The 26,902-nt window shown below is 35.9% G+C and overlaps 1 protein-coding gene across 1 annotated transcript in view; it reads left to right on the forward strand.

The window, feature by feature from the left end:
• The window catches only part of SGCG (sarcoglycan gamma), a 50,780-nt gene that overhangs the window by 14,650 nt on the left and 9,228 nt on the right, over nt 1-26,902 (forward strand). Inside the window, exons 3-5 of the mRNA XM_062514665.1 lie at nt 1,595-1,682; nt 11,971-12,090; nt 17,483-17,555. Coding sequence (XP_062370649.1) covers nt 1,595-1,682; nt 11,971-12,090; nt 17,483-17,555 — 281 coding nt within the window. The remainder of the gene's footprint in view (nt 1-1,594; nt 1,683-11,970; nt 12,091-17,482; nt 17,556-26,902) is intronic.

The following is a 26,902-nucleotide window of genomic DNA, read 5'->3' on the forward strand; positions in this document are numbered from 1 at the left end:
TTAATAAATTATTTCTTTAATCAAATGGCAATCAAATAAATGTAAATAAAGACACACAGATTTGTGGGTCATTTAGCAGATTTACTTAAATGTACTATATTTACCCAATCCCCAATCTTTGTTGACCTTCCTTTTCCACTTCATGCTAGCTTATTACCATTAATGTTCATTCTAACACAAGCCTTTTTTCGTAAGACTTTTCATTATTTGTGTTAATTCTGTGAGCTTTCATGTTTTTCTGATAAAATTTAGAAAGTGAGATTTGTTTATTTTGCTCACTTAATGACTTCATTTGAGAGAGCCTTTCTACCTACTGGCAAGGTACCGTTTGTTTTCTTTAAAAACAATGTGTAAGTTTAAGTCCAAATTGTGTGTTGCTTCTATTTTGTCATTTTTTAATCAGGTTTGTGGTTCCGTTACTAAATAAGTGTTTGTAGTAAAATTCATCACGTAAAAAGTGTTTAAAACTCTCAGGTTGTCTCATACTCTAAGCATTAAATTGAGATGAGAACATGCCTTGGGTTATTTTCAGGGGTTAGCCCTTCAAGGTAGTGCACAGTCTCTGGTGAGTCCAGAAATACAACTAGAAGCCATTGCTATGAAAGAGGCTGATCTTTTAACAATATTCCAGTGGTTAGAAACTCACTTTTTTAGGAATGGGTATTTCCACAGAGGTCACAAGCAGGCAGCTGGCTGATATCCTCTTCATATCGTGTATTCCCTGATACTTTGGCAGCTGATATCTGCGTAGGCACTTCTTATCACTTACTGAGTTCTTGTCCTTTAGACACAAAGTATGTTTTAGTATGAGAGCACCTGTACTGCAGAAAACTTTCTGCCCCTTTTTGAAGTCTATCAGTGTATTTACAGTTTTCTGATCCAAATGAGCGTAAGACTTTGTGCCCCCAGATAGTTTTCTGATACTTTATGTCAAATAAGGACAGTGGCCACTATGATTACCCTGAAAATCACCTGTACTGTCATCTGTTAAAGTCAGCATTGATCTAGTCAGCCTGCCACTCTCTCCATCATTCACTATGGCAGCTTCCTTGTCTGGAGAGTCAGTTCCAGATGCCAAAATTAGGCCACAGCCTAGAGACTGCATGGACCATTGAGGAAGCAGAATGCACTTGCATATTTCTCACCAAAATAATACAACAGTATGAACTCTCAAAGTGGTGTGCTCACACTCAGTTAAATGGCTGTCTTCTAGGAGTCTCAGTTATGTACTGAAAGGTAGTAGATCTAGTACTAAAGCATTTTTTCCAAAAGATAAAATGTTAGCAGCCATGTTCATTGGTCCAGTAACAGGTTTTGTTCACCTGATGTATTCCCTTTAATTATTTTTCTTACTTTAAATCTATAATTGTAGTAGATATAGTAGCAGTAAACAAAAATATCTGCCCACATTATTTGATGAGAGCAGTAAACAAAAATATCTGCCCACATTATTTGATGAGATCTGTGGGTAGTTTTGTAGCTTCAAAGACTGTTCAATGACTGTGTTGATACCAACAGTAGACTAAATTTTGATAATCGTTCAAAATTTTAACTGTTCTGTCCAACATAGTTTTTTTCTTTCTCCATGCTTCAGGACTCATCGCTGCTTCTCCAGTCTACTCATAACGTGACTGTGAATGCTCGCAATTCAAACGGGGAAGTCACAGGCAGATTAAATGTGGGTAAGTCTGAGTGATTATTCCTTGTCCACTGCTTTGGAAACACTGTAGTGAATATTTGTACTTCAGAACATAAAGCACTAAACACACGATTATTTATTACTATTATGGTCATATTTGAATAACCCACCTGGCACTCAGTGAAAAGCAGCAGTATATTTTCAATTTCTCATTTAAGCATTAATTCTTTAAATATTTGAAGCACTTCTTTATTGCAGAGTTATGCAAGAAAGGTCACTTTCTTGCAAAAGTTACCCTTTTTTCTTCTGTAAATATCTATCAGTAGTTGCAAATCAATTTCTGAGAAAATGCAACAAGGACACATGGCTAGAGTCTCTCTTTATTTCCTAGTATTCTAGAAACTAATACATTTAAGCAGACATCGTAAAAAAAAAATTCAAGTTCAAAACTCGGACATTTATATCTTTTACTATCTGTGGTAGCAGTAAAATACATTGGTTTACTCAGTGAAATCTTTAGATCTAGACAGATGTGAGAGATCTTGGCAGCAAAACTAAGCAGACCTTACTCTTTAAATCATATTTTTAAGGGAAGAATGACAACAAGATGAGCTATGACAGCTTTTTTCTTAGCTTTGTTACTATTTTTCAACCTTTATTTGACATTGGAGGAAAATGTAACAATTTATTAACTCATTTCTTACAGGGTATTCAGGTAACTAAGTAGAAATTCCTGGTTATTTAACTGTAGCCTAACCTGATATGTTTAAGTAGTTTACTAAATTGGAACCCAGCAGAGCATGGGTGAGCAACTTTTCCATGCTGTTGAGACTATGTAACTTCTGTGACAGCTCCTGTTTGAAGAATTGCCATTTCAATTCATAGAATGTTTTGCAAGATTCACTGTGTTCGAAGAAAAATAAAATATATAAAGGAGCCTGTTATTCCCCTTAAAAATGTATAATTGTACACTTAATCACAGGTCAGCCTTTAAATGTTTTCAAATACCCTTTTATAAATTCAGTCAGTCGTAAAGATCTGAATGACTTGTCTTAAGAAAATACTCCTAAATATTTATCAAAAGGAGTATGATAAATAGGTGTATGGCATGCTTACTTTATATGCACAAGCCTTTTCTAAAGAGTTGATATCTTCCACAATTGCCAACATGCTGGAATTATGTCTTAAAACTCTAGTCATCTTATAAATAGGACTTGATGCAATTGTGTAGGAGTCGTATAGATAAGCTTGGAATTGTTCCAGAGATGACAATGTAATATAACATCTCTCACAAGATTATAACAAAAATACCTTTTAACTCATGGAAATTGTGATTCAAATTATCTGTTAAAAGAATTTAATCAGTTACTAAGAATGATTTAAATACCCAATCTTCAACAGAAGTAATTCACAAGAGAGGTGTGAAATAAATCTTTACTTGAGTTTCTGTGACATTCCCCCTATGAAGATAACAGGCACACATTATGCATTCCCTCATGAATCACAGATATACTAAAAAGACATAAAATGTGAGCAACTTCCAACATGATCACTCTTGCTTTAAAGCTTCTACATGCCCCTTAGTTCATCTGCATGAAATACCTCTTGGAGTTGTTTGGATATTGTTTTTTAAAACAAAATGTAGATGTTGAGTTTTGTACCATGACCCATAATCACACTGTTTTCAGAAGTCTCACTAAATGCAAATACTTTAAAAACTGCTTGCCAGGAAAATTGTACTTTAGAAATAATAGGGATCATAATTTTTTAAAAAAACAACCAATTACGTTCTTTACAGTTTTTTTTTTTTTACTTCAGTGGCCCCCTGGATGACCAAAATACCCATTTTGTTTTAATTTCTTTTTACAAATAAACAAACAAGAACAAAACAACAAGACATAAAAGGATATAAGAGCTTTATTTAAGGGAAGTAATTGCTTTGTTAATATTTGTAAGAGAAATGGGACTTGAAAGAATGTTGGCCAACAGACAGCGAAGAAGGAATCTAAGCAAAGCATTGTTCTGGGAATGTACAGGCTTGATAGTCTTAGGGAATTCAGAAAGTTGTGGATAGAGTTGAGTTGTTTATAGGCAAGACAACAATGTATACAGAACAGATAGTAAATATTTTCATTAGAATAGCTCCTCTCCTTAAAATAATGAATATGATTCTAGTGTCATTGTTACGGCTTGCTTATCAACTTTGAAAACTGAAATATCTGGGACTTTCTTTGGTAATCCAAGAAAGCTGCTAATTATGATCTCCAAGATTCTTGTTCTTAACCACCTCAAAGCTGTATTCAATTCTAGAATAAAAAAACAATGCAGAACTTTTGATTTATATTCTGACCAATAATAAATCAACTTAGGAATCAACTTAGTGCAAAAAACTTGTCAAACTTTTTCAATAATGAGGGATGATAAATATGTTATGTGTAAAAGAAACACAGAGACTATATAGCCAATAATCAAATCAGTAAGAGCAACATTGGTATCAATCAGTAAATCATGTTTTACCTAGGCTATGTGTACATAGGCTTCTATGTACAGGTTATCAGCAGATGAAAATAATACAGTCAGCTTTTCCAGTTGTGTTCCAGTCATGGATAATAAGCCAGTGAAGGGCAGCAGGTTTTTAGCTGTCACTGCTGAAAAGTGGGGCCAGGTTTTTAAGATATCTGTCTTTCAAGGACCATGTAAGGAGGCTTCAGCCTACAGAAGACCCTAAATTCTTGTGATATGTCTTTTTCAGAAGATTTTTTTTTTAAATAATTAAAAACTTATAAAGAAAGATGTTTCCAAAGTCATGAAAGGTCTGTGAGAACAGATTCCAGTTCCAGATGCTAATCCTCATCCTAGTTCAATTTTTTACACCAGGGAATAGTAACATCAGTAGCTTCAGGTCAGGGGTTCAGTTTAAAGTGTTTAAAGCTTGTAGGAATTTATTTAGCTAGTTGCATTATGAAGCTGTTCTGCATTGTTAAGCATGAAATCAGCTTCACCCAGAAAGCATGGGAATATGGTGAAAGTCAAAATGGCTTATGCAGTGTAAAAACAGAATTGCAGTCAAAATTCTGCTTAGAGACTATTTTCATGTCTGTAACATTAATCTGAACAGCTGTTACAATGAGAGTATTTGTGCTATCTCCTTTTTCAGACTGGAACAACATTCTGAGGAAACAGATGAGTGTCAGTACCTCATACGTTGCTTTAGCACTAATAATTGCCATTTAGAAAACTACTGCTTTCCAGAGTCAAATCATGTTCAGTGTTCTTACCAGAATTTTAATTTTTCATTTTCAAGTGATGGTATTTTTTCATAAGAGACATAGGAAGAAGAAAACAGTGCTAAGGAAGCATGATGACTCTAAGAAGAGTTTGATCTTGTTTTCACAGGGAAGACCCTGAAGCCAGTTTCATAAACTTAATGACATTGTAAAATCATTTTGCTTTTCCTTCTTTATTTTTCCCAGAAGTCTTTCATTAAAAACCCCATTTTTGTCCAAATAAATTCCTTCTTATCTTTAAGATAAAAGGCAGAATGTTTTTCTTGAAGATCTTTGTCTGCAAGAAGATGATTATTTGCATAACTTTAATTGCTGTCCATCTGGGCTATAAGAAAGGAAGATACAACATAGGAGCAATTAATAGATAAATCTGAAAATTCATTGAAGTATTTTTGAGGTGATTAAGTCTTCCTGTGATCATGAATTTACACTATTTATTCCAAGGAGATTAAAGTAAGAATGTTTACTCCCTAAAGTATAAAAATTTAAGCTATCAGTGAATCTGATCATATCAAGACACACATGCTAGTTTATTTTAAAGTATGATTTGGTTAGATATATAAGATATAGAGAATGAAAGGTGGCTGCTAAAACATCCTACAGACATTTTAACCAATTCTTTTTTAAGAGAATATGCATTAAAAAGCATATTTAAAAGCATATTCGTGCTTTTTAATATGCATTAAGTGCAAATGCTTTTAGTCTTTTGTGAGACCATTGTGTATTTAAATGTGTATCATGTTGAAAAGAATTAAAACAAAGATCAGAAAACAGTAAGAAATATTCAAGATGCATTTAAATAAGAGCTAGCTAAGCAAAGTAAACTGCAGTTTAATATTTAGACTCAAATGAAAAGTATCCTCTTCTGAAAAAAAAAATACCACTGATGGTCTATGCACCATGTAGCATAAGGTGCTTACCACAGCAAGATATGCACATCCTGTCCCCAGATACAATAATCTTTATGGATAAATACATGATGATGTTCACAGTCAAACAGGCTGACTTCAGCCAGAATTAAAACATCCTCTAGGAGTTAATCAGGTAGTTATTGTGAGGGTGAAGGGGCACTGGGACAGCATGCCCAGAGAAACTGTAGCTACCCCCTCCCTGGAAGTGTTCAAGACCAGGCTTGGATGCAGCTTTGAGAAACCTGATCTAGTGGAAGATGCCGCTTCCCATTTCAGGGGGTTGAAACTACACATTCTTTGAAGTCCCTTCCAACCCAGACCATTGTATGATTCTATGGTAATGTTCATTCCAACTTGTTAAATATTACAGCATCACAACAAGGGGAAATTTAACCTGGCCCAAGGCACTTGAATCCTACGCTGTGACTTTTCTTCTCACTGAGTCTAGAAGAGAGAGTCTACAGAGTTTGGTTCCAGAAAAAAAACCACTAATATTTGGGAAACCATTTTTTATTTGGAAAATAACCATTTGGGGGATACCTGTCTGTCATCAGAGAACAGTTACTCACTTGAGTAGCTTAATTGCCCCTTTATTCCAATGGAAGGAAATAATTAAAAATAGGTGAAAAAGGGGGAATTATTAAAGAATTTTAACCTTCTCAACTTTATTTCATTGAATTTGAAATCTCAAATGTATTTTGGTTTCAGTCATCATTAACATAAGTAATTAGGTGGTAATTAGAAGGTAGTAGTTACTGCTAAAGGTGAGGATAGTTCCTGCACCAAAAATAATTGAATCTTTGGCATTGGTTAATCCTAGATGAATTTATAAAGGTTGGCTTAAAGTAGCAGAAAATTACTGAGACTATAATCTAAGATAGAATTTGGATAGTTAAGTACAACTAAAATCCTAGTCACTTCACATGCAATGGTTGTTTTGAACCCTGATGGCAGCTACTGCCCAAAAAAGGAGCCACACCCCTATCTTTGTGCAGCCGGTCTGCAGAAGACACCCCCAGTCCTGATGGACAATTTGAACATGTGCCTGCAGTGTAGCCTGGTGGCATTGAACACGAAGAGCACACTGGGCTGCATCATCCCTCACCTGGGAGGCTGAGGCTGGAATACTGTGGAGCCCTGGAGCCAGCGGAGGAGGCGCCTACAGGGAGCTGTGCAGATAGCCAGGGCGTGGAAGCACATGACATATAAGAGTCTGGAGAGGTTCTGTTTGTTTAACCTGCAAGAAAAGAAAGCTTAAGGAGAGCTTCTGACTTATGCCTGATACTAGGAGGGCTAGAGACAAAATAAATCATAAAATCATTAAGGTTGAAAAGGCCTCCAAGATCAAGTCCAACCTTTGACCAAATGCCAACTAAAGCATAACACTAAGTGCCACATCTACTCATTTTTGAACACTTTTGGACTGACTTCCCTGGGTAGCCTTTCCAACGTTTAACCACTCTTTTAGTGGAGAATTTTTTCCTGATATCAAACCTGAACCTCCCTTGGCTGAGGCCATGTCCCGCTGTCCACTCCCTACCGAACTTGGGGTGCACAGCAAGAGAGCAAAAGGCAATGGTCATGGGGTTGCAGAGAGACAAAATGGAACTGGATAGAAGGTCAGGGGAGAATTACCACTGTTAGAATGGTTAACCATGGGAACAGGGAGGCTGCTAAATCCCCTTCCTCAGACTTATTAAAATTTCACCTGGACAGGACCCTGAGCACCTTTATCTGGCTTCCAACCAAGCTGACTCTGATGTGGTTAGGAGGTAGGGCATACAGAGTTGACCTTTGGTTTGCATTCTCCTGTGATTCCATCTTGCCCAATCTTCAGCTGACACGCTGGAAGGGCTCATGTTGCTTACAGACCCCATGTCAGACTTTCTGGTCTGATATAGAAGTCGTGGATACTCTAGGACATCTGGAATAAGCTGAAAGCCAAGCAGAGAATGTATAATAGTACTAGACAGTGATGCTGTGAACTGAATCGTGCCCCATCTGTTCAGCTGATCCTCTCACACTGTCCTCTGCCCAGATCCAGTAGGTATGCTTAGAAAACTGCTGAAACACAGTGCAGGAGTTGACCTTATGGAAGTACACTCATGGCTTTCTTTTTTTTTTTTAAAAAAAGAGGAAAATAGGAACAAGGATATCCATTATACAGACGATAAAGTAGTAAAAGTACTCACTTAGGAATGAGAGACTCAGATCAGCTATCCTCTCTGCATACAGGGTTTCAAATTATCATGCCTCATCTCCTTTAGTATTTTCCTTTTCACCTTATCTTTTTGAGAACTGTGTTTCAGCTTTTCCTATTGAAGTTCTTCATTATGCAACAGAATTTGGATTCATTAAGCCTGTGAGAAAAGGTGACCAATTTTTTAAGATCTCTAGACTTGTGTTCATTCAGATAACAACAAAGCATAAACAGTGATGACAGTAAGGCCCTCTTACTTTGATCTGAGAGGACATATTTGTTTCATCCATTGCATAAAAGCAGAACTGAGAGAAAAAGAGGAAACAGGAGCAGCAAGTGTTCTATTAATGTATTAGAGTTGTTCAAAGATATGAGAGATGTTTGATATGGACATAAAATGTGTATTTGCAACGTGCTGCATATTATTTGTAATAATGCCTTTGTTCTAATGAAATACCATACCATTCCATATGAAAATATAGCTAATTTTATGCTTCTGGAAGTAAGGACTTTACATTTATTGGTATTGTATTCTGTCACTCATGGAATGAGAACTGAATCTGTAGGAGTATTATATTTTTTAAACACCTTTAATAGATCTTTTTTTAAGTAAGGTGCTTTAGTTTAATAAAAATTAACCAAAAAAGGAAATTGCATAGGAATACCAAAAAGCACTCAGGATTTTGATTTATACCCAATACTTCAATGATTCTAGGTAGTATGAGAAGAGCAAGGCATACAGAGTAGCTGACAGCCTTAGTAGCTGCCGTTAATTTGAAACGGCAGATAAGAAAAGAGATTAAGAAAATAAAAGATATGAAATTACTTTATGATAGAAGTAAATGCAATGTTGGAAAGCCTTTTCTTCTGAAAGATCTAAATACACACTAAAAATGCTTAGTGTTTGGCAGAACTAACTATTTGAAAAGTCTGCCTGCTGGTAACATGTAGGCAGACTCTTCAAATTTCGGACTCCACAAATTTCATTGGCATTAAGCATTTGTGGATATTTATTTTATGGAAGGCCCTGTTTTTGACAGAAGATCCTTTGCTGTCTGGTACATCTATATTTGTATTGGTCCAGAATTCAAAGGTTGTATAGCAGTAGAAGGCCGTTTATTAAAATGCTTTTCAACTGAAATGGAGTTACTAAACAAAAGAACTTCTTTCCCTGGAAAATCTCCAGGGAATTAAAGAGTGAGGAGGACAAATGCAAAGGAGGACTGTTTAGCCGTATGTCAGTTTCTTTTTGGAAAATAAAAGTTCATCATTTAAAGCAGCGTCCTCAGTGTCAAGAGGTATGAGATGCAAAGATCACTTACAAGGTCTGCTTCAGGCTGCACATTAAAGGAGGAAACACACAGAAACAATGGGCAATAATCGGCCTGATTAGCAAGAATAACCCATTGACCTGGAAATTCATGTGACACATCTGACAGCAAGCAGAAAACAAATACTTTCTATGTCCTGCATTCAGTCGGGTTGCATTTTTAATCCTATTTTTGGATTTTATCAGCAAATGTGATTATATAGTCTTCGTTGACTTACATGTAGTTGAATATACTAGGGTGGTAAACAAAACACATTTAGGCATTAGGAGATTACACTTTCAGAGGCTGAGTTTGGCTGCTGTTTGTGAGTTGAAAATTAATCTCACTGGGATTACAATGCAATTAGTGTTATTGCAATATAGCTAGTTTATGTGTATTGTGGAATACCATTAAGTAAAATTAACGGCTAGTCTTCATTACATAAAATTATTCCCAATTATGTAAAAGTCTATTATTTCTTTTTGAAACCCTGAGATGTCTCATCTTTAGCATGAATAAAGCATATGCTTGAATTTTGTTTACCTTGGAATTCCCTCTTAATATTTAAAATACATCAGTTATTATCCATACCATTCTCTGATAATGAAGATTATCTACAGGACAATCCTTGTCTCACATTAGTGGGGCACTTGTGTTAAGAAAACTGTGGACCTAAAGATTCTTGTTAAGGACATATTCAAATGTGCAAGGTCCAGGATCTAACAGTCTGAATGCAAATCCAGCATGGGCAAGGCCATGAGCTGGAGTTTCAAAGAGAGACAAGTTAAAGTACCTTTGGAACATATAAATATATGTTCAGTGAGCCCTCTCACAGTGCCTGCAGAGTTTTTCTTAATTCAGCTAGTCTTAAAAATTGTGGAGTTGGATGAATGGTAAGGATGAGGGACCAGCCCCTGCTGCACCAGTGAAGTTGTTAACATCCATTTTACGCAGGCCTTTGATTTGTTTGAATACACAGGGATCTAGCTACACTACATAAATGGCCAGTTTAATTATTGTTGCTGGGCACAAACAGGGACAATCGATCACTGAGCCATAAAATGGCTTGGGTTGGAAGGGACCTTAAATAAAACCTTAATCTTAATCAAGATTCTCTGGGAAACCATTGACAAGGATCCATCCCTGCCTCACTTACCCAGAACTGTTACTTTTGATGTAAAAAAATTTTTTGAAATACTGTTTAAGGCCTTTTCACTTGACGAAGATATTATCTGATCTCACTTTTTGCAACATACTTCTCAGAAATAAAGTCACAGGCTTCAGAATAGCTTTAGAGAAGAGCCAAATTTGGGTCCATAGTGTTGTGCTTCGGTGCCCATGTGCAGCAGAGCATAACATAATGCAGAGCTCAGCCCTCTATCCTGACCATTTTCAGGTAGAATCAGTATTGGCTTTTATGCCTTAAAATTGTTGCCCTAGTTTAGGACATTATGGCTTCTCTAACTCTTTCTGTGTTTAGTGAGCAGTTAAAATCAATGCTTTGCATCTGCTGAGTGAAGCAGTAAGCGATTTGTATGGACCCTCATGGTGCACATCTCTCATACCAGATTTTGTGAAATACCTGCATGTATTTCATAGCAGTATCAATCATCTGTCACCTAATGCCCCTTTAACATAAGATTAAAAAAAAAAAATTCCTATTTCTTTTGAGAATTACTGCCTGGAATATATTTAACATTTATGGGAGCAGACATGGGAAAACAGGTTCTTAATGGGAAAGAAGCAGTTCAGTGCCTCTCAGTCCTGTGGGTAGTCTGTGAAATACATTTATTAAAAAATGCTGAAAATGTGTCTTAACTGCTTTGACCATTCTCTGTAATTTTAATTCTGAATACAGATTTATGATGACAACTCTGTGTAATAGATATTCAGGCTCGATGTGGTGTGAATTTTAATTGGTCAGGTTGTTAGAAGAGGGAATATTAAGGATTTGATTTTGATCTACTTACCAAGCCAGTACTGTAGAACAGGATGTTTTAGTGAATTTAGGATCTGCAAGTATGCACAGACTCTCTTGTTTATATTATTTTCATTTTTGTAGTACCAGAATCAGTTGCAAATATTCTCGTAGCTTTTTGAAACCCTTACATGATCAGGAACGTTTGTTAAATATGTGGAACCAAACTGGCATCTCTTATGAAGAGCTGAGGTCCTGCTCTTACATGGGATGTTTGTAATTTTAAAGCATTTGAGCTCCCTAGTGAAAAGAGATGGTGCTGGAAAGACCTTATGATTAGTCTCTTAAAAAATAAAAAATTGATAGAAAGATAGATTGATTCTGATCAAAGCAGTTTCAACACCAAGAACATGAGTGTTTGTCTGGATCGATTTGTTTGGAATTTTCTAGATTCCCTGGAAACCTAGCTATAAAGGAAGACTCCACGCATGGTTTTGAACAACAAATTAGATCACATAAATAGACTTAACCCAAATTCAGAACTTACAAGGCCGCTATCCATAGAATATCTGAGTGCATCATGACCTTCAGTGTACTTAAACGAGTCACTACACTATTAACACACCAATTAAAATTATTAATAATTTATATAGAAAATTGAAGAAAGATGATGAAAATATTGCATTATTCCACTTTGTTTTGCAGGTCCTAAAATGGTAGAATTCCACAGTCAGCAATTTCAGATCAACTCAAAGGATGGAAAGCCACTTTTTACAGTGGATGAAAATGAAGTTGTAATTGGCACAGATAAGCTTCGAGTCACAGGTTTGTAATGGTTTAAGAAGTGCTCAGATAATACCCATATGAAAAGCACGATAAGAATGGCATTTTTAAATATGTTGTTACGTGTGAATGCAAGTTCTGGTTTTACCTCATTAGGAAAGACTAATATGAAGATAATCTGACCATTTTCAATTAATAATCAGTAAAATTGTTTGGCACAAAATTTTATACATATATATATATGTAAATATTTCTGTATGTGGGTATTTTATTTAAAAGCCATTAGCAACTGGAACTGTAACGATACATCTTTTTAAGAATTATTTAATGTTTCCTGTGCATGATGTCAGAGGCTGAAAAAATTCTAGATATACCATTCTGAGTAGTAACGAGTCTGATCTATGTAAACTTCAGGGAGAGAAATATCTCTGATATTTTTATGTGGTTTTATCTTTCAAAGTGAAAGTTACTGTATTTCTGTTGTGTGAGTAGCACATATGTCACAGGAAGATATTTGTAGTATATCTTAAATGTCACCTGTCAGGAGAAAAGTTTGGCTTAGGCTGTTTCTTCAAATCACTGAAGTACTCATTTACAAAGTAATATGTCAAAGTTATCACATGAAAAGCTGCTTCCTTTCATACAACTTGATAAAGTCAACTTTCATTTTCTTGGTGTAAGGTTGCATTAAAATAGAGACATCAAGGTGTGATTTCTCTTTGAGCAGAAAGATCCATCAAAGGAAATACTGAAATTATTCTGTAATTTTTTTTCAATTAACTTTTTAATATTTTTACCTGATTGTGACTATCATGTTTGGCTAATTACCAGTCCTCTGAAATGGTGAGGTCTTCATTTTAATGAATAGATTCATATTATTTCACTGTCAAAACTATAAATATGGTAGTAACTATACAATTAGTGTTTCAAAGCCAAAGTTAAGTTATAATAATTGTGTAAATACATTTTGTTTACCCCTGAGGGTCTTATCTTAAGTTTTTTTTTACTTTTTAACCTAATTGAAATTACAACTTTGTTTAACCGGGAAACCATATCAAATAATTATTGTTTGCCCAAGGGATGTTAAACTTTAATAGAAAAGTGTGTTTAACAAAGATATGAAAAACTGCATAATTGTTAACTGATTTGGAAAAGGTCTGTCTCTGCTCAAAGTAAGTAAAAATCATTATTACACGAGTTGAAATTGTTATGCTAATATTAATGACTCACTCATCCAATATTAATCTTTACAGTGTGTTGATAATTATTTACTTCAGCAGATAGTGTACTAAGACACATTGCCTGTTTCTTTTTTTGCACTGCAGTAAAAATTCAAAAGCAAATACATTAAAGTCAGTAAGGTTATTTCAGTGTAAAATTAATGTAAGTGAGAGGAGATTCATGCCTACTTTGCTTCAAATTAATTTATTAAAATTGTGATTTAAGTGATACTATTAGCATGAAGGATAAATTATTGTGATTTAAATGATGCTATTAGCATGAAGGATAAATTAGTAATACTTTGCATGCCGAGATTATTTTTAAACATTTTAGATAGAGAATAAGATCAATGTGGAATAAATTTTGAAAAGTTCATACCATAAAAAACATGGGCTTAAAATGCCCAAAGAACATTCTGCAGTTTTTACGCACAGTGTAGTGAACTATTTGATTTTACTACTCCTTATTTATGTGAATTATGAAAAGCTCAGTAATGATTTTTAAGAAAACCTGGCACTTTTCAACTAAAACATAATATAGCGGAGAGCAAATATGTATGATTCATGATATTTCGAGACGAAGGAGGAAGTCTAAGAGTAATATAATCCAATCCAACACCTCAAGAATTGTCATTTTCCTACAAGTTAATATGTTTCAACTCATGCTATTTCAGTCAGACATTCTCTGACCCCTGTGTAGAATAGAATAGTGCAAATCAAAGAGGAGCAAACGCCTGGGGAAAGCCTCAGCCAGGAGCGTGCCTCCGATAGCCCGCAGGGTCACTGCCTGGTCTGGGTGGCCACATTCCCCTGGAGCACGGAGAGACGCCAGCACCTGCCCCAGGCAGAGCTCTTGAACCCACCAAATGCTGTTCTCTGCTTTGGGGAGGGCTCCAGGGCTTGTCATCTCCCTTGGATGTAGTGGCTAGAGGCTGAGCTGATGTGCTCAAACATCAACATCCAGCTGTGTGTGAAACACCCTGGGCTGTGTGAGACACCACATCGTATCACTTTACCTCCAGGAGATGTTTCCTGTGATCGTGGCAGCTGGAGGCCAGTCAGGATGCACAAGGGTGATCCAGATGACAGTAAGTACATGCAATTAGGCAAAGAAACACTGCCTCTGGCTCATCTGTGACACCTATATCACATACCCATTTCAGTGTGTACAAAACTGAAGTTCAGCTTAACCCTTCATGACAATTACTGCTCCTGAAGGAGCATGGACTCCAACTGCATCCTCTTTAATATTATTTCAGTAAGGACCTGTGTTTTGCAGGCATTTATAATGTTGCTGTGGCAGTACTGAACATCCATGTTTTGCTCTGGGAGGGTTTTGTACAGTCAGCTGGGATTGGTGACAGTGAAACCACCTTGTAACTGTATTGGCTGGCAAAGGTCTGATTGCATTGTAATGTCATCATGGCAGGCTCATAGAAACACAGAACTGTAAAGGTTAGAGAAGATCTCTAAGATAACATCCAATCATTAACCTAGCACTGCTGTGTTAAACCACATCCCCAAGTGCCACATCTATACTTTTTTGGTTTTTTTCCTTAAAGAAAGGTTGGCAGGGCAGAGAGGATCAGTATTTTTCTGGAGAAGCATATTTATATGACCATTTCTCCAGTTTACTACTTGGCCTTCGGCTTGTATGACTTCTTTAAAAATCTAAAGTATTTGCAGATTATTGTCTGTGAATTTCTAGTGCTCTGTTCTGTGCAAAGGTTTTCAGTTTGCATAGCTAATGCTAAAGTGCAATGTGACAGTGTGAGCTTAATTTAAACATTTCTTCTCAGAAGGTAAGTTAAGTAGGCGGCAATTTGAGGGTATGAGTAAACATTCTGTTAGACTTTGAGGAGGCAAGTGGTCCTTGCCTGATAGGGTTCGTGAGGTGTTAATGAATCTTGCTGACTTCAGTCCTCTCATTGAGAAAATTCATATCTTTTTATTGGGTATTTTAGGAATAAATTACAATATCTTAATAAACAGTAGTCTATAAAATAGTAAATATAGTAATAGTCATACTGCAGTTAAAAAGATAAAGTAGGAAAGGAAGACAGGAAATCAGTTTAGGGCCATTTTCCAAAAAAAGTTGCCCTGAGATTTTTTTTTATTAGTGGCATACTGTTAGAAATTAATGCTGTTTCATGAAGACATTTTACACACATTAAAGGCAAGGTTTTACCCTTGCTTAGAGGTCACAGCTCTAGAATATGGAAATAAACCTTTTCATTCCATTTTATACCACCTGCCCACTGCCCAGAACATGAACACTTATGATTCCTGCTCTCTTCCTTCCATCAGCCCCTATTTCCATGAAACTGATACTATCTCTGTGACCACTTACTCATCTTTACAGAATCATAGGATCATAGAATCACTTAGGTTAGAAGAGAATTCTTAAGATCACCAAGCTGAACCATTAACCCAGCACTGCAAAGTCTACCATTAAATCCTGTCCCTAAGTGCCACATCTGCACTTTTGACATATCAGGATATCCCAGCAAAATATCTTAGTTGTACCAAATCAGCATTTTCTGATAAACATTTTTAATTCTTTAAGGTGCAGAATAATCTTATTGTTAATGAAAATGAAATGAAGTGTTAATGAAGCAGGGTTAAAGCTCTGTATGAATTAATAAATTTTAAGTTTTCTGGTATTATATCCATGCCCGTTTGTAATTCACAGAAAGATTAATCCATTTAAATTGATGAGGAGGGTATCAACAGTTAAATAAAACTTAAATTCAAGCTTGGTAAATTAATGAATCCTCAAAGTGCTGAAATTATTTAATATGGTAATTCTTCTATCTCTTGTGCTTCTCTTCCATCCAAGCTGAGAATATTTAATTCTAAGGAATCGCAATTTTAGCTAAAACCATTCTGAAAAAGCAGCACATTTCATGCCCTCTCAGGGCATCCTGAGAATTTTCCTGCAGTCCTCATGAAGTGACAGTCTTCTTATCAGTCATCTCAGCAATTTATTAATTTTTCATGTTTTTTTCTTGATTTCACTTCTTTTCCTTTTACCATGTTCTCTGAGATTGCCCTAACCAATTTTTAATTCTCTTTTTCCCTTTATACCATGCTTAATACAACACCACATATATACAGTTTACACCACGCTTTTTGATCATCCATTGCCATTCTCTGTACAGACAGAGCTCAAATCCCTAATGTAGGGATTTTTACAGCCCAGAATTCTTTGCAAAATGTAATGGCGTAAAGACAAGCCACCTTGACCAATATCCTATCTATTAAAATATATTGCCTTGCCACATATTCACCTGGGAAGTGCTCAGGTATGTGAACCCTCAAAGCCAGAGAAGATCTCTCAACCTGAGAGCTCTCCAATTTTTCATGAGTACGTTCACCAAGCCAAGGAACAGAAGTTGAGAGGCTCTGTCCGCCCTTGCTGTAGAGGGTGGTGTTCAGCTGCTTTTTTTGAGCTGACTCTGTTGCTGAGGGGCTTTTGTCCTACATCAGACAATTTCCTGATTCTAGTGGAGCTTAGGTGGAAGGTGGTCACCGGGCTGGTGATACCGAAATAATGCTGATAATCAGCAAAGCAGAAATTGAGGTCTTTGGAAGATTTTCAGGTCCAACAGGGAGGCTCCTGGTGAGGCTGGGTGCCCACTGTTTCTTCCCCTTTGGAATGAAACTAGTTGTATATCAAGATGTGAACTATCTGATCCCGTAGTCATTAACATTGGGCATGCAGAAACACCATTTCGTATTCAGGGAGTCTGCCTATAAATAGGGGAAAATCTTTCTTAAAGCTATATGACAGAAGTTGTGGTATCTATGGAGCAGTCTAAAATAAATATGATTATGTGGGACTGTAGTATTTGCAAAGGTTTTGTGGAATTTTAATTATCTTTATTAATTGTAATGAAAGTTACATTATATAAATCTTACTTACTTATTTTATTGTCCAAGTAGTTTAAAATTTCTCTATCTTCAGACTATTTTGGATTTCATTTTAAGAATTTCATTTACAGCTGTACATTTACATTACTTATATATTGTATTTTCCCAACCAATACTGCAACAGTAATAATGGAATAAGCTATATTTCAGTTCTCTTATAATTTTTAACATGTGTTCTCTTCTTTTGATTTCCAACATCAAAGTGGCCGTATGAAAAAAAAAACTTGCTATTTTTGTGTTATATTTGCACTGTTACATTACAGTATTTTTCTTTTTTACAGGGCCTGAAGGAGCACTTTTTGAACATTCTGTAGAAACACCACTTGTGAAAGCAGAAGCTTTTAAACAGCTTAGGTAAGAATTTATACATAAATCTGATAAGTAAATGTTATTTTCTGTAAATATTCACTTTTTTTGACCATGTGATTTTCAACACAGGATTGCTAATAATTTTTTTCTGGTTAATGTGACAAGTTGTTATTTTGAAGAAGAATCATATATAGTGTTGTGCAATTTTGAAATATTAATTACTTGTTGCTAATGGTGAATGTATTTAAAACCCCTGTGGAAAGATTTTCTGTAAACTTCTATTTTTGAGTTTTGAAACACTTTTGAAATTTGACTTTTTCTGCTATGTTACAATATAAGTTGCTTGTCTGCAGTAGCTCATCAACCTGTAGTTAGTCAGGTTTTTGAAAACTAGTATCTGAGGAAGCAGGCTAAGAAGAAAAGTTTGGAAATGTATGAAGCTCTAATGTATGAAGATAATTAAAGATTGGTTGGGGCAACCTCAGAGAACATGGTAAAAAGAAAGTGGTATCAAGAAAAAATATTTTAAATGGCTAAAAGCAGTCTGGGCTGAGAACACCATTATTAAGTACTTTGTATGTTTCAGAGCTCCTTAATTCTGGGATACCATTTCTTTGTGCATTACTCTATTTCGAGTATCCCCAGTTAGTTTATAATATGCTGGTTATGATGATGTAATAAACTCAAATAATATTCTCTTCATGAACATGTTATCTTTCATTAAACCAGTTGAAAGAAAGATTTGAAATGAAAAAGGATCTCTTTAATGATTGTATTGCTGTCCTTACATACCTTGACAGTTTTCTACTTTCTGTCATAATTTCTCTTCTTAGTTCTCCTGTCCAACAAGGATAACTATAGATAGTACTGGAAGCTGGTGAATACACTGTCTGTATCTTGCTGACTGAATTTTGAAATTGAGAATGACAAATGAGAGAGAGACTGCTAAGACAATTGTTTTCTCATTTATATTTAAGATTGACTTTACATTGTGCTTGCATTTGAAGACAGTGTGACCTCAAGACATTTTTAACACACTAGTGTCCACTTTCAAAAATGTGTTTCTTCTGTTATGGTAGAATTTGGATGTGAGAGACTTTGACCAATATTCTGTATTTTAAGTGTACGCAGTCTGGTTTTGTAGGGAGTGGATTCATTATGTTGTAAATTTGACATTTTCTGTGATTATCTTGACTTCAGTGAAGTAGGAAATCGAATTTTTTAATTGGAAAGTCAAGAAGCTCTCCGCAAATTTTGATTGAATACTTATCTCTTATTTTCTGTGGTTGTTGCATTGCTTCAAATTCATTATCAATTAATATTTTAATAGGCTTTATATAGTCTTATTCTACATCTGTTATGCACTGTTTTATTTTGAGTTCTTATTTGCACTTTTGTTTAACAACAGTTACAGTGTTCCTGACTACACACAGCTATTGTTAGTGTAATTTTTCTACCTTTTTTTGAAGCAGGAAAACAGTAGGAAGGAAAACACTTAGCTTAATTCAAAGTGGTCCTGAAGAGTTCTCCTACATGGATGAGTGTACCTCACAACTTACCTCTTTCAGTGACTTTTATCATGTCAGCTATAAACACACATTTTGATCTAGAATGTTGCTATTTGTTAGCAGAGCTCAAATGTGACACATAAAATCTCACACAGTTCTGTCTTTGGTGAACTTAAAAAATGGGAATTACAGAGTTTTCCAGAATTAACAGTAGTTTGCTAGTAATTATTGTGATGTCAGGGAACTAGCAACATGGCCACTGACACACTTGTGACTGTATTTGACATGAATCCAGAGCTGTTAAACATCTGTGTTAGAAACTGAGTCAGCTTAACCCTACAAAATCTGGTTTTCTGGCCATGAGCTGTGCAATGTATGCACCACTCACTTGTGACAGCGTAGAATAACTTGTGCTGGAAGGAACCTTAAAGATCATCAAGTTCCTGCCTTGGGCACCACCCACCTGACCAGGTTGCTCAGAGTCCCACCCAGCCTGGCCTTGGACACCTGCACCATCCACAGCTTCTCTGGGCATCCTGTTCCCTAGTGCCCTGCTGTCCTCACAGTAAAGAATTTTTTCCCTATATCCAATCTAAATCTTTCCTCCTTGTTCTATCACCGCATGTCCTTGTAAAACATCCCTCTCCTCTCTCCTGTCCTGGTAGGCCTTTACCCATAGCAGTTTAGGTTACCTCAGTCCTTTGATTCCTTTTCTTTTTCTGCCATAATCAGTGTCAAGTTTGAAAGCAGTGATGGCAATGATTTCATTTTTTTCATTAAGGGCTTCTGGGGAGGTTTAGGAAGGAAATGCACTGGTTTGCAGTGCAGATAGTAAATGAAGATGTAGGCAGAGAAGACCATTTTGTCAAGCTGGAAAAAGGTTACTTTCAAGGGTAATCTTAAATGTCAGCATAAACAAAATTCGTGTGTTCTGTTGTGAAGGAGTTCAGACAAGTTTACCAAAAAAATTGGTATTTTTTAAAGCTTCGTAAACATTCTGTTTCATTCCACACTGTTAAATACAGGTAACCACCCACTGAAAAGGACTTCAATATGAACATTTAAAAGGCAATTTTAAGTATGACTTTCCTATTTTAGATTTGAACATGCTTCCTTTCCAGATTAGGGTAGTGAGTAGAGAGTTATAGTTAATACAATATATTTGTTTACCTTGAGCCTTATCTCCACATTTTCACTATCTATTAGTCTTCTGCTATTTTTCCTATGTTTTTCCTTCAATGGTTGTGCTGTGCCATGTGTATGTGATATGCTGAATGATATGGATGAATGTGTTATAAAGTGCCATGGAGTGCAGCATTAAATGTGGGGAATAGTGTTTTGAGAGACCCCATCCACTATAAATGGAGTTGCAGGTTTCAAGGAGCTGTTTGGAGAGCTGTTAATGCTCCTAATTTTTCAGCTTGTGTCATATGAGCAGGGGGCACATTCTTTCTCTGTCATTCAGATTTAGAGCAGGATTTCAAACAAAGCTGACACAAATGGCCTCTGAATTACACATTCTGCTGGCTTTCTTGTCCAAATGCCGAATTTCAAGATAGGCTGTTTTTCTGGAAACAAAGAGATGTGTTAGAACGTGTCTTTTTGTAGCTAACTTACTGAGACAGAGCAATGCAATTGTACTGAGGTCAGTGACTGTCTTTTCATTTGTAATTTGAAGGAAAATTATAGAGTCCTTTTCAGTCTAAAAGATCAAATTTTTGACTCACTCATAAAGAAAAGGAGATGTGATTGCACTTGCTTCCGACTGGTAGGAAGAATTAAAACAACAAAATTACGTTTCAAGATTGTAGCTTTCCTAAGTTTAAAATAACATTGCCTACTTTTTAATACCTTTAATGGACTTCTTATATCTAAAGAAGATACATAGTTTTCATTTACAAAATCTTTTAAAACTTTAGGACCAGGTGGGCACTTATAAACGAGGCTTTGCAGGTAATAAGTGTCCAAGAGACATCTCAATGACATGTTTGCAATCAACAGGGAGGTTTGGATATATCCAGGAAATAACCTTCCCAGACAAATACCACTGAGGAGGCACCTTGTTGAAAACAGCCAATTGTCATTAGCAACAGCAGAAATATGTCAGTGATTGCCACGATCCAGCTCTCTATCTTTGCCAAGCAATTCTGCAGTCTTTTCCATGGCTCTTCATTCTTGGACTTTGGTGTGTATTTGGGCACCTTGAGAACTTGCCCTCAGTCAGGTCTCCTGGGGCTTCCCAAGAATTTATTTAGCTGACACCTATAACTGGATCACAGTAAAACTTTAATGGAAAACAGGTGTTTGCTTCCCAGAAAAACACAAATTTAAACAGAATTAGGAAAGCTCATATTTAGACAGATACCTTGTCACCCAAAATGTAGGTCCAAAATCTATAACAGCAACTACTGGACCTAGATGATGTAGACAGAGACATTTGTAACAGTTTCCTAAAAGTCATCTTTTCCCCAGGTTCCATGTTAAGTACTAGAAGTAGCCTCTTCTGATGTTTATGTCATTTTGATACCATTCACTTCTTGTGATCTACATGGCTTGTGGTTTTCTAAGGGAGAGCAGTGGATCAGCAAAACTCTTTAAATATCAAAACAATGTTCCTAATCTGAGCATTTGCATTTCCCCCATTTACAAAAATGTGCCTATGAATGTGGCGTTTTTCCATTTATCAACTAACTGTATACTATGAATAATTTATATAATGCTTATGAATTACTACTATCTTTGGTCTCATATTTGCCATGTATGGCTGTCTGACAGCCAGCAACTGTGCCTTCTGAGCACAAATCCTGTGGGAAATTGCTTCTGGTATGCTCAGCCTGTGGTGTTCTGATAGTCCTTTAACTGAGGGTTTACATCCAAGTTCAGAATGAACCACATCACTCTACTACTCTTGATTTTGCAAAGCACTATAGCAGGAATGATATCACTATTCCAGAGAGTCAACTTTTGTCAGAGTATTATTATAAATGTGTAGAGAGATATATGTTACCAGAATATGGGTATATTTAATGGTTTATGGGTATATACTGAAAATATTTCAGTATTCCCCAGGGAAACTGGTGTATTCTAAACAAATGTATAGTATTGGCATTAAATAAAACTTTAAATGTGTAACTTAAGAAGCACTGTTTTATATTTAAGTGAAATATCTGTCCAACACTTAAAAGCATAGAAATATGTATTTACTGATATGTGACTGACATCTTATAGAATATTGATAATTTGAAAGTGAATTCTATGGTTTCTAGGTATCTGATATGGGTAAATTACTGCACTCATGGTAGACTTTTCCCTGTCTACATATTCATCATTGACATAAACCCTTTAATTTTACATCTGTTCTGTGGCATCCAATAACTCTACTGATGGAGTTACAGCTTCTGCTTTTCTCAGATTTTTTCTGAAGTTTTATTTTTATCCTTTCCATTCCCCTTTGATATTACTTTTTCCTTTTGCACTTGAAGTATTTGCTATGGTTAATAAGACTGAGAGGAAACTGGAACGTGAATTTGTGGAGTTTTATGGCTGTATGAATAAGAACTATGAAGGAAATCTAGAGAAATGTATAGAAGCCAACCAGGGGAAAAACATTTGCCAAATAATTGCTTAATCATATTTGTAATACTAATGCTTACATGCTAATTGCCTAAAAATACCATCTAACCAATTGAAGTACAGTCATTTTAATTTGCATTCATTATGTAAATCACAACCCCAGTCATTCAGAAGAGAATGAATTACATAATAGAAAGTAAGACTACGGTTATGATTCAGTGTTTGCAATGCACCTCTGCTCCCTGTGAGCATATAGTGAGATATTTCTACTGCAGTGTAATATTATGAGCCCAGGCCTTAATTTGGTAGATATAAATTTCATTCATATACTTTTCATAATCAGGTTAACTTAGAACATCATCAAATATGTCTTTTGAAAGCTTTAAAGAATTTCTTTCCATTCATCTGATGGACTCAAATGTGTAAAAAGGTGTAGTTTAGAAGGATTGGCTAGTACAGATGTACAGATCATCTTTTCAGAAGCATTTCTGACTAAAATATTGTTTAAAAAAACTCTTGTAGCAAAGTCTTATGTATTGCATCACATCTGGTTGTCTTGTAAGCAGTGTTTTTACCTGCAAGTGTTAGTCTTAAAGTGAAAGGAGTTTTGCTAGTACTGTCATAAATGATTTTCACTTGATCCAGTCACCTGTCTGATGTTCTTCCTAAAGCCTCAATTTTTCAGAGATGTCACTTAATACATTAAAACCAATGGAAGTTGTTTCTGCTACTTGCATGGAGCAGTCATTTGAGTATTTTCCATGGCTGCTTATGTCAGTAGCACAAAGAGCAAAGTGATTTAATGATTAGTGCACGTGTTGAACTGGGTCCCTGACAAATGTCAGACTGCTCAGTGCATTTGCTGAAGTGAACTTGTCATCAGTGATTACAGCATATTCCACCAGAGCACAAGCCTCTGTGAAAACTTAGTCAGTGATTGTCACAGTTTTAGACACCATGTTGCAGGTGACCACCTGGAGCACTGTTTGTAAGCCTGATGGTGCTGTCACTGATCCAAGTTGTAATGGTGAGTTGAGCAGATCATCCCTTACATTATCTTTCACCTACCTACCTATGTAGATGCACATATATCAAGAGAACTGGGGAGGAGGCATGAAACAGGAGACACCCACCATAAGGGTGTGGCAAGCACTGGAAAAAGAAGCATTTCCTGATAAGAGTGACTTTTCCAAGATGTGTTGCATATGTACACCATCACTACTCCCTCTTTCCCCTCTCCCTCAGACTGTGTGCACAGTTGTGATTATTCAGTTGTGAAGAATCTGATGACAGCATGGCACATTCAGCCCCTGCACTAACACAAAAAGGAAAGGGTATGACCTGCCTCTCAGCAAAGCCTCTTCACTTGAGTGCTTGTTTTCATGGAGAATGTGTGGACACCATGAACAGCATGTAGTGAAGAACTCCAGTTACTTGAAATCTTGCTGTGTTTCAGCATATTAAATAAAAAATTGTTTGACATACATATAAAAGAAAGGCATGGCAAATTTCAACCTGGAAGATAATTTTATGAAACTACTCATAAGGAAAGTACCCTGTTTTTTGCGACAATGATGCAAGTGCTGCTATTATATGAGATTAAAATTTTATAATACAAGACATTATTTTATAATAATATTAAAGTAATTTGAAAAAGATAGCTGTGCTGGAAACATCTGTGATGTGCCAGATTTAATCACATTCACTGGGGCCTTGGTCATTTTTAATTACCTGGAGAGTCAGCGCATCATAAAATGGAGGTCATCACAGAGACCTCTTTTGAATTAGCTCTTACCACTCTTCATCACGACTGTCAGTCTTGAGAGAAGCTTCTGTTTTAATCATGTCTCAGTCTTATCTTTAGTCTTCATTCCTTCAGTGACTTTGCATTGAGTGACAGTGGGCAAACAGGAAAAAACACCTCAATATTTAAAATGGATGGAGAACTAGTAAACGAATAAGTACACTGTCATAATCATATCTGCTATGTTTTGGAATATGTTATAAATGTTGTTTTAAATTGATTTTAGAGCCTTTTCAAATTGCCATTAAAACTGGGAGCTGTTTTATTTAAGAGAACACAAATTCATTTGTCCTAGAACTTTGAACACTTCTTTTATGTGGCTTACATTAAAAAAAAAAAATCTGTTAACCAAAACCTCGGGAGCTAGAAACATCTGTTATTCAAATCTGGCTTTGTAATTGTGCTTGTACACAGAGATCCCCCCTAAGCCATAAGCAGTGTTAGTGCCTGCTGTGCTTATGCTGAACAATTCCCTTGAATTCACTCTCATAACTGAGCTTTACTGGAATCATCTGCTTCCACACATTTCAGATTTACAAAGTAAATACAGAACTAACTTGGAACACAGGTTATTTCAAGAAATAAAACTATGATTATTTTTTTTAATTTAAATTGAAGGAAAGAACAATATGCAGAGGAAAACACCAGCTGACACCTTCAAGAGCAGCAGATACTCCCAATATTTAAGGATGGCACCAAAAAGGAATGCAGAACCTTAGGGTTCTGCCCTTGATGATTATCCTTGATCATTTTTAGCACAAGGCAAAGTGAGCTTATAAAACCCCAGTAGATTTATTTATTTAGAAATCAACTGTGCTCCCTATGCATATGGAGTAGGGCTAAAAACTGAAAATGTACAAAAACCCCTTCATCTGCATGTGCCTAACATTTTTGCTGATTCTAAATGATTTCTTCATTGTCAATGTACATGATTTAGCTGATGGTTCAGCACACACTCCTGGTTATCATTCATCTGTTACATATTTAGGCTGCATTCATACAACAGAGTCCAGACCTAGAGGACCTCTGTGTGCCCAGAGTAAGCAGATGCATTTTAGATGTCCATCCAGGTTTAGAATACTCCTCTGTCTGCAAGCAAAATCAATCATTCATTCATTCATTCATTCATTCATTCATTCATTCATTCATTCATTCATTCATTTACTGGAGTGGAAAGGGATCCTCCCACAAAGCCACCCACACAGAAACTAATATTCCTGGAGCGTGGCCCTGGGGGTTTACAACTGTTTGGGCAGATATTCAGGTGGAAATTATTCCATTTATTTGAACATCTAGGTGCAGATACCTGTACCACATCTCATCACTTTTGGTGGAAAGCAACAGGTATTGTGTGAGGGTACTTTACAGAGATATCTAAAACAGAGCAGATTATTTATGTTCTAGCACTAGTTCTTTCTTTCTGTTAATTTTGAACAATGCACAGGGGATCAATGGCATTTATTTAGGAATTGTGCAACTTGCCAACTACACCATGTTTGGTGAAGGTCTGAAGAAATGAAAATTCATCATAAGAAATGAGAAACTGTGCTGGGAAATATTCAAATTGCAGAATAAAGGCTTTCCACTTGGAGCCTAGTATTTAATAAATTCATCTAAATTCCTAATTATAGTTTATATAACTATGTGACTAGGATTAGAAAAATGCTGTCAATTAATAATTAGCTTGTAGGCCCAGCCATGCTATGAACTTTTTCTTTTCAGGAAAGTCATGACACCATCATATTTACCTAAAAGAAGTATCCTTTCTTAGTTGATAAAAATCCATGGCTGTCTTATACTCACTAAAGACATAGAGAATTTCAAATACAGTCTAAGCATTTTCATTGCTATCAAGTTTCTGATCTCTTCTTCCTTGAAAACCTTCTCTGCATCTTCCGCATCAAATTCAGACTTCTTTTTAATACTAATGTTGATAATTGTGCATCCCATGTATTTACATTTATTATCTTCTACAGTTGTCCCCTTGGCTCCTGCAATTCTTATTTTGAACATTTTTCTGGTTTTCTATCCTACACTGCACACTCTTCTCCAATGTCCTCTCGTAACTGACTTGTTTCTTAAAGCTTATGAATACTCAAATATGTATCAGGAAAATAGCACAATCTTTCTTTTCTTGTAATCTGGGGTCATCAGACTGCCCACAGCCTGAAGCACAACAGAGGATGAAAGCTTTATATTGTTAGTGCTTTTCTTTCATAGAGTCCTTAGCACATAGATCATTAGAGGAGCACAATCCAGGTCAGTTTCTTGAGTGAGTCCTGCATCTCTAATGTTGAAATATGTGAAGGTTAGACACCCTGATGCAGCAGTAGGGCATGTAACTGACTTCATATCCAAGATCTTTGAGCTATAAGCTTGTATTAAGTCTGTGGGTAAAATTATTTAAGTACAGGAGTAAATAAGGATAAATTGATTAATTTATATATTAAAAATTAAATTTACCATAGAACCTGATTAATTATTAATTTATTTTTCTACAATGATTG

Source organism: Cinclus cinclus, chromosome 2 (genome assembly GCF_963662255.1).
Source record: "Cinclus cinclus chromosome 2, bCinCin1.1, whole genome shotgun sequence".
Taxonomy (NCBI): domain Eukaryota; kingdom Metazoa; phylum Chordata; class Aves; order Passeriformes; family Cinclidae; genus Cinclus; species Cinclus cinclus.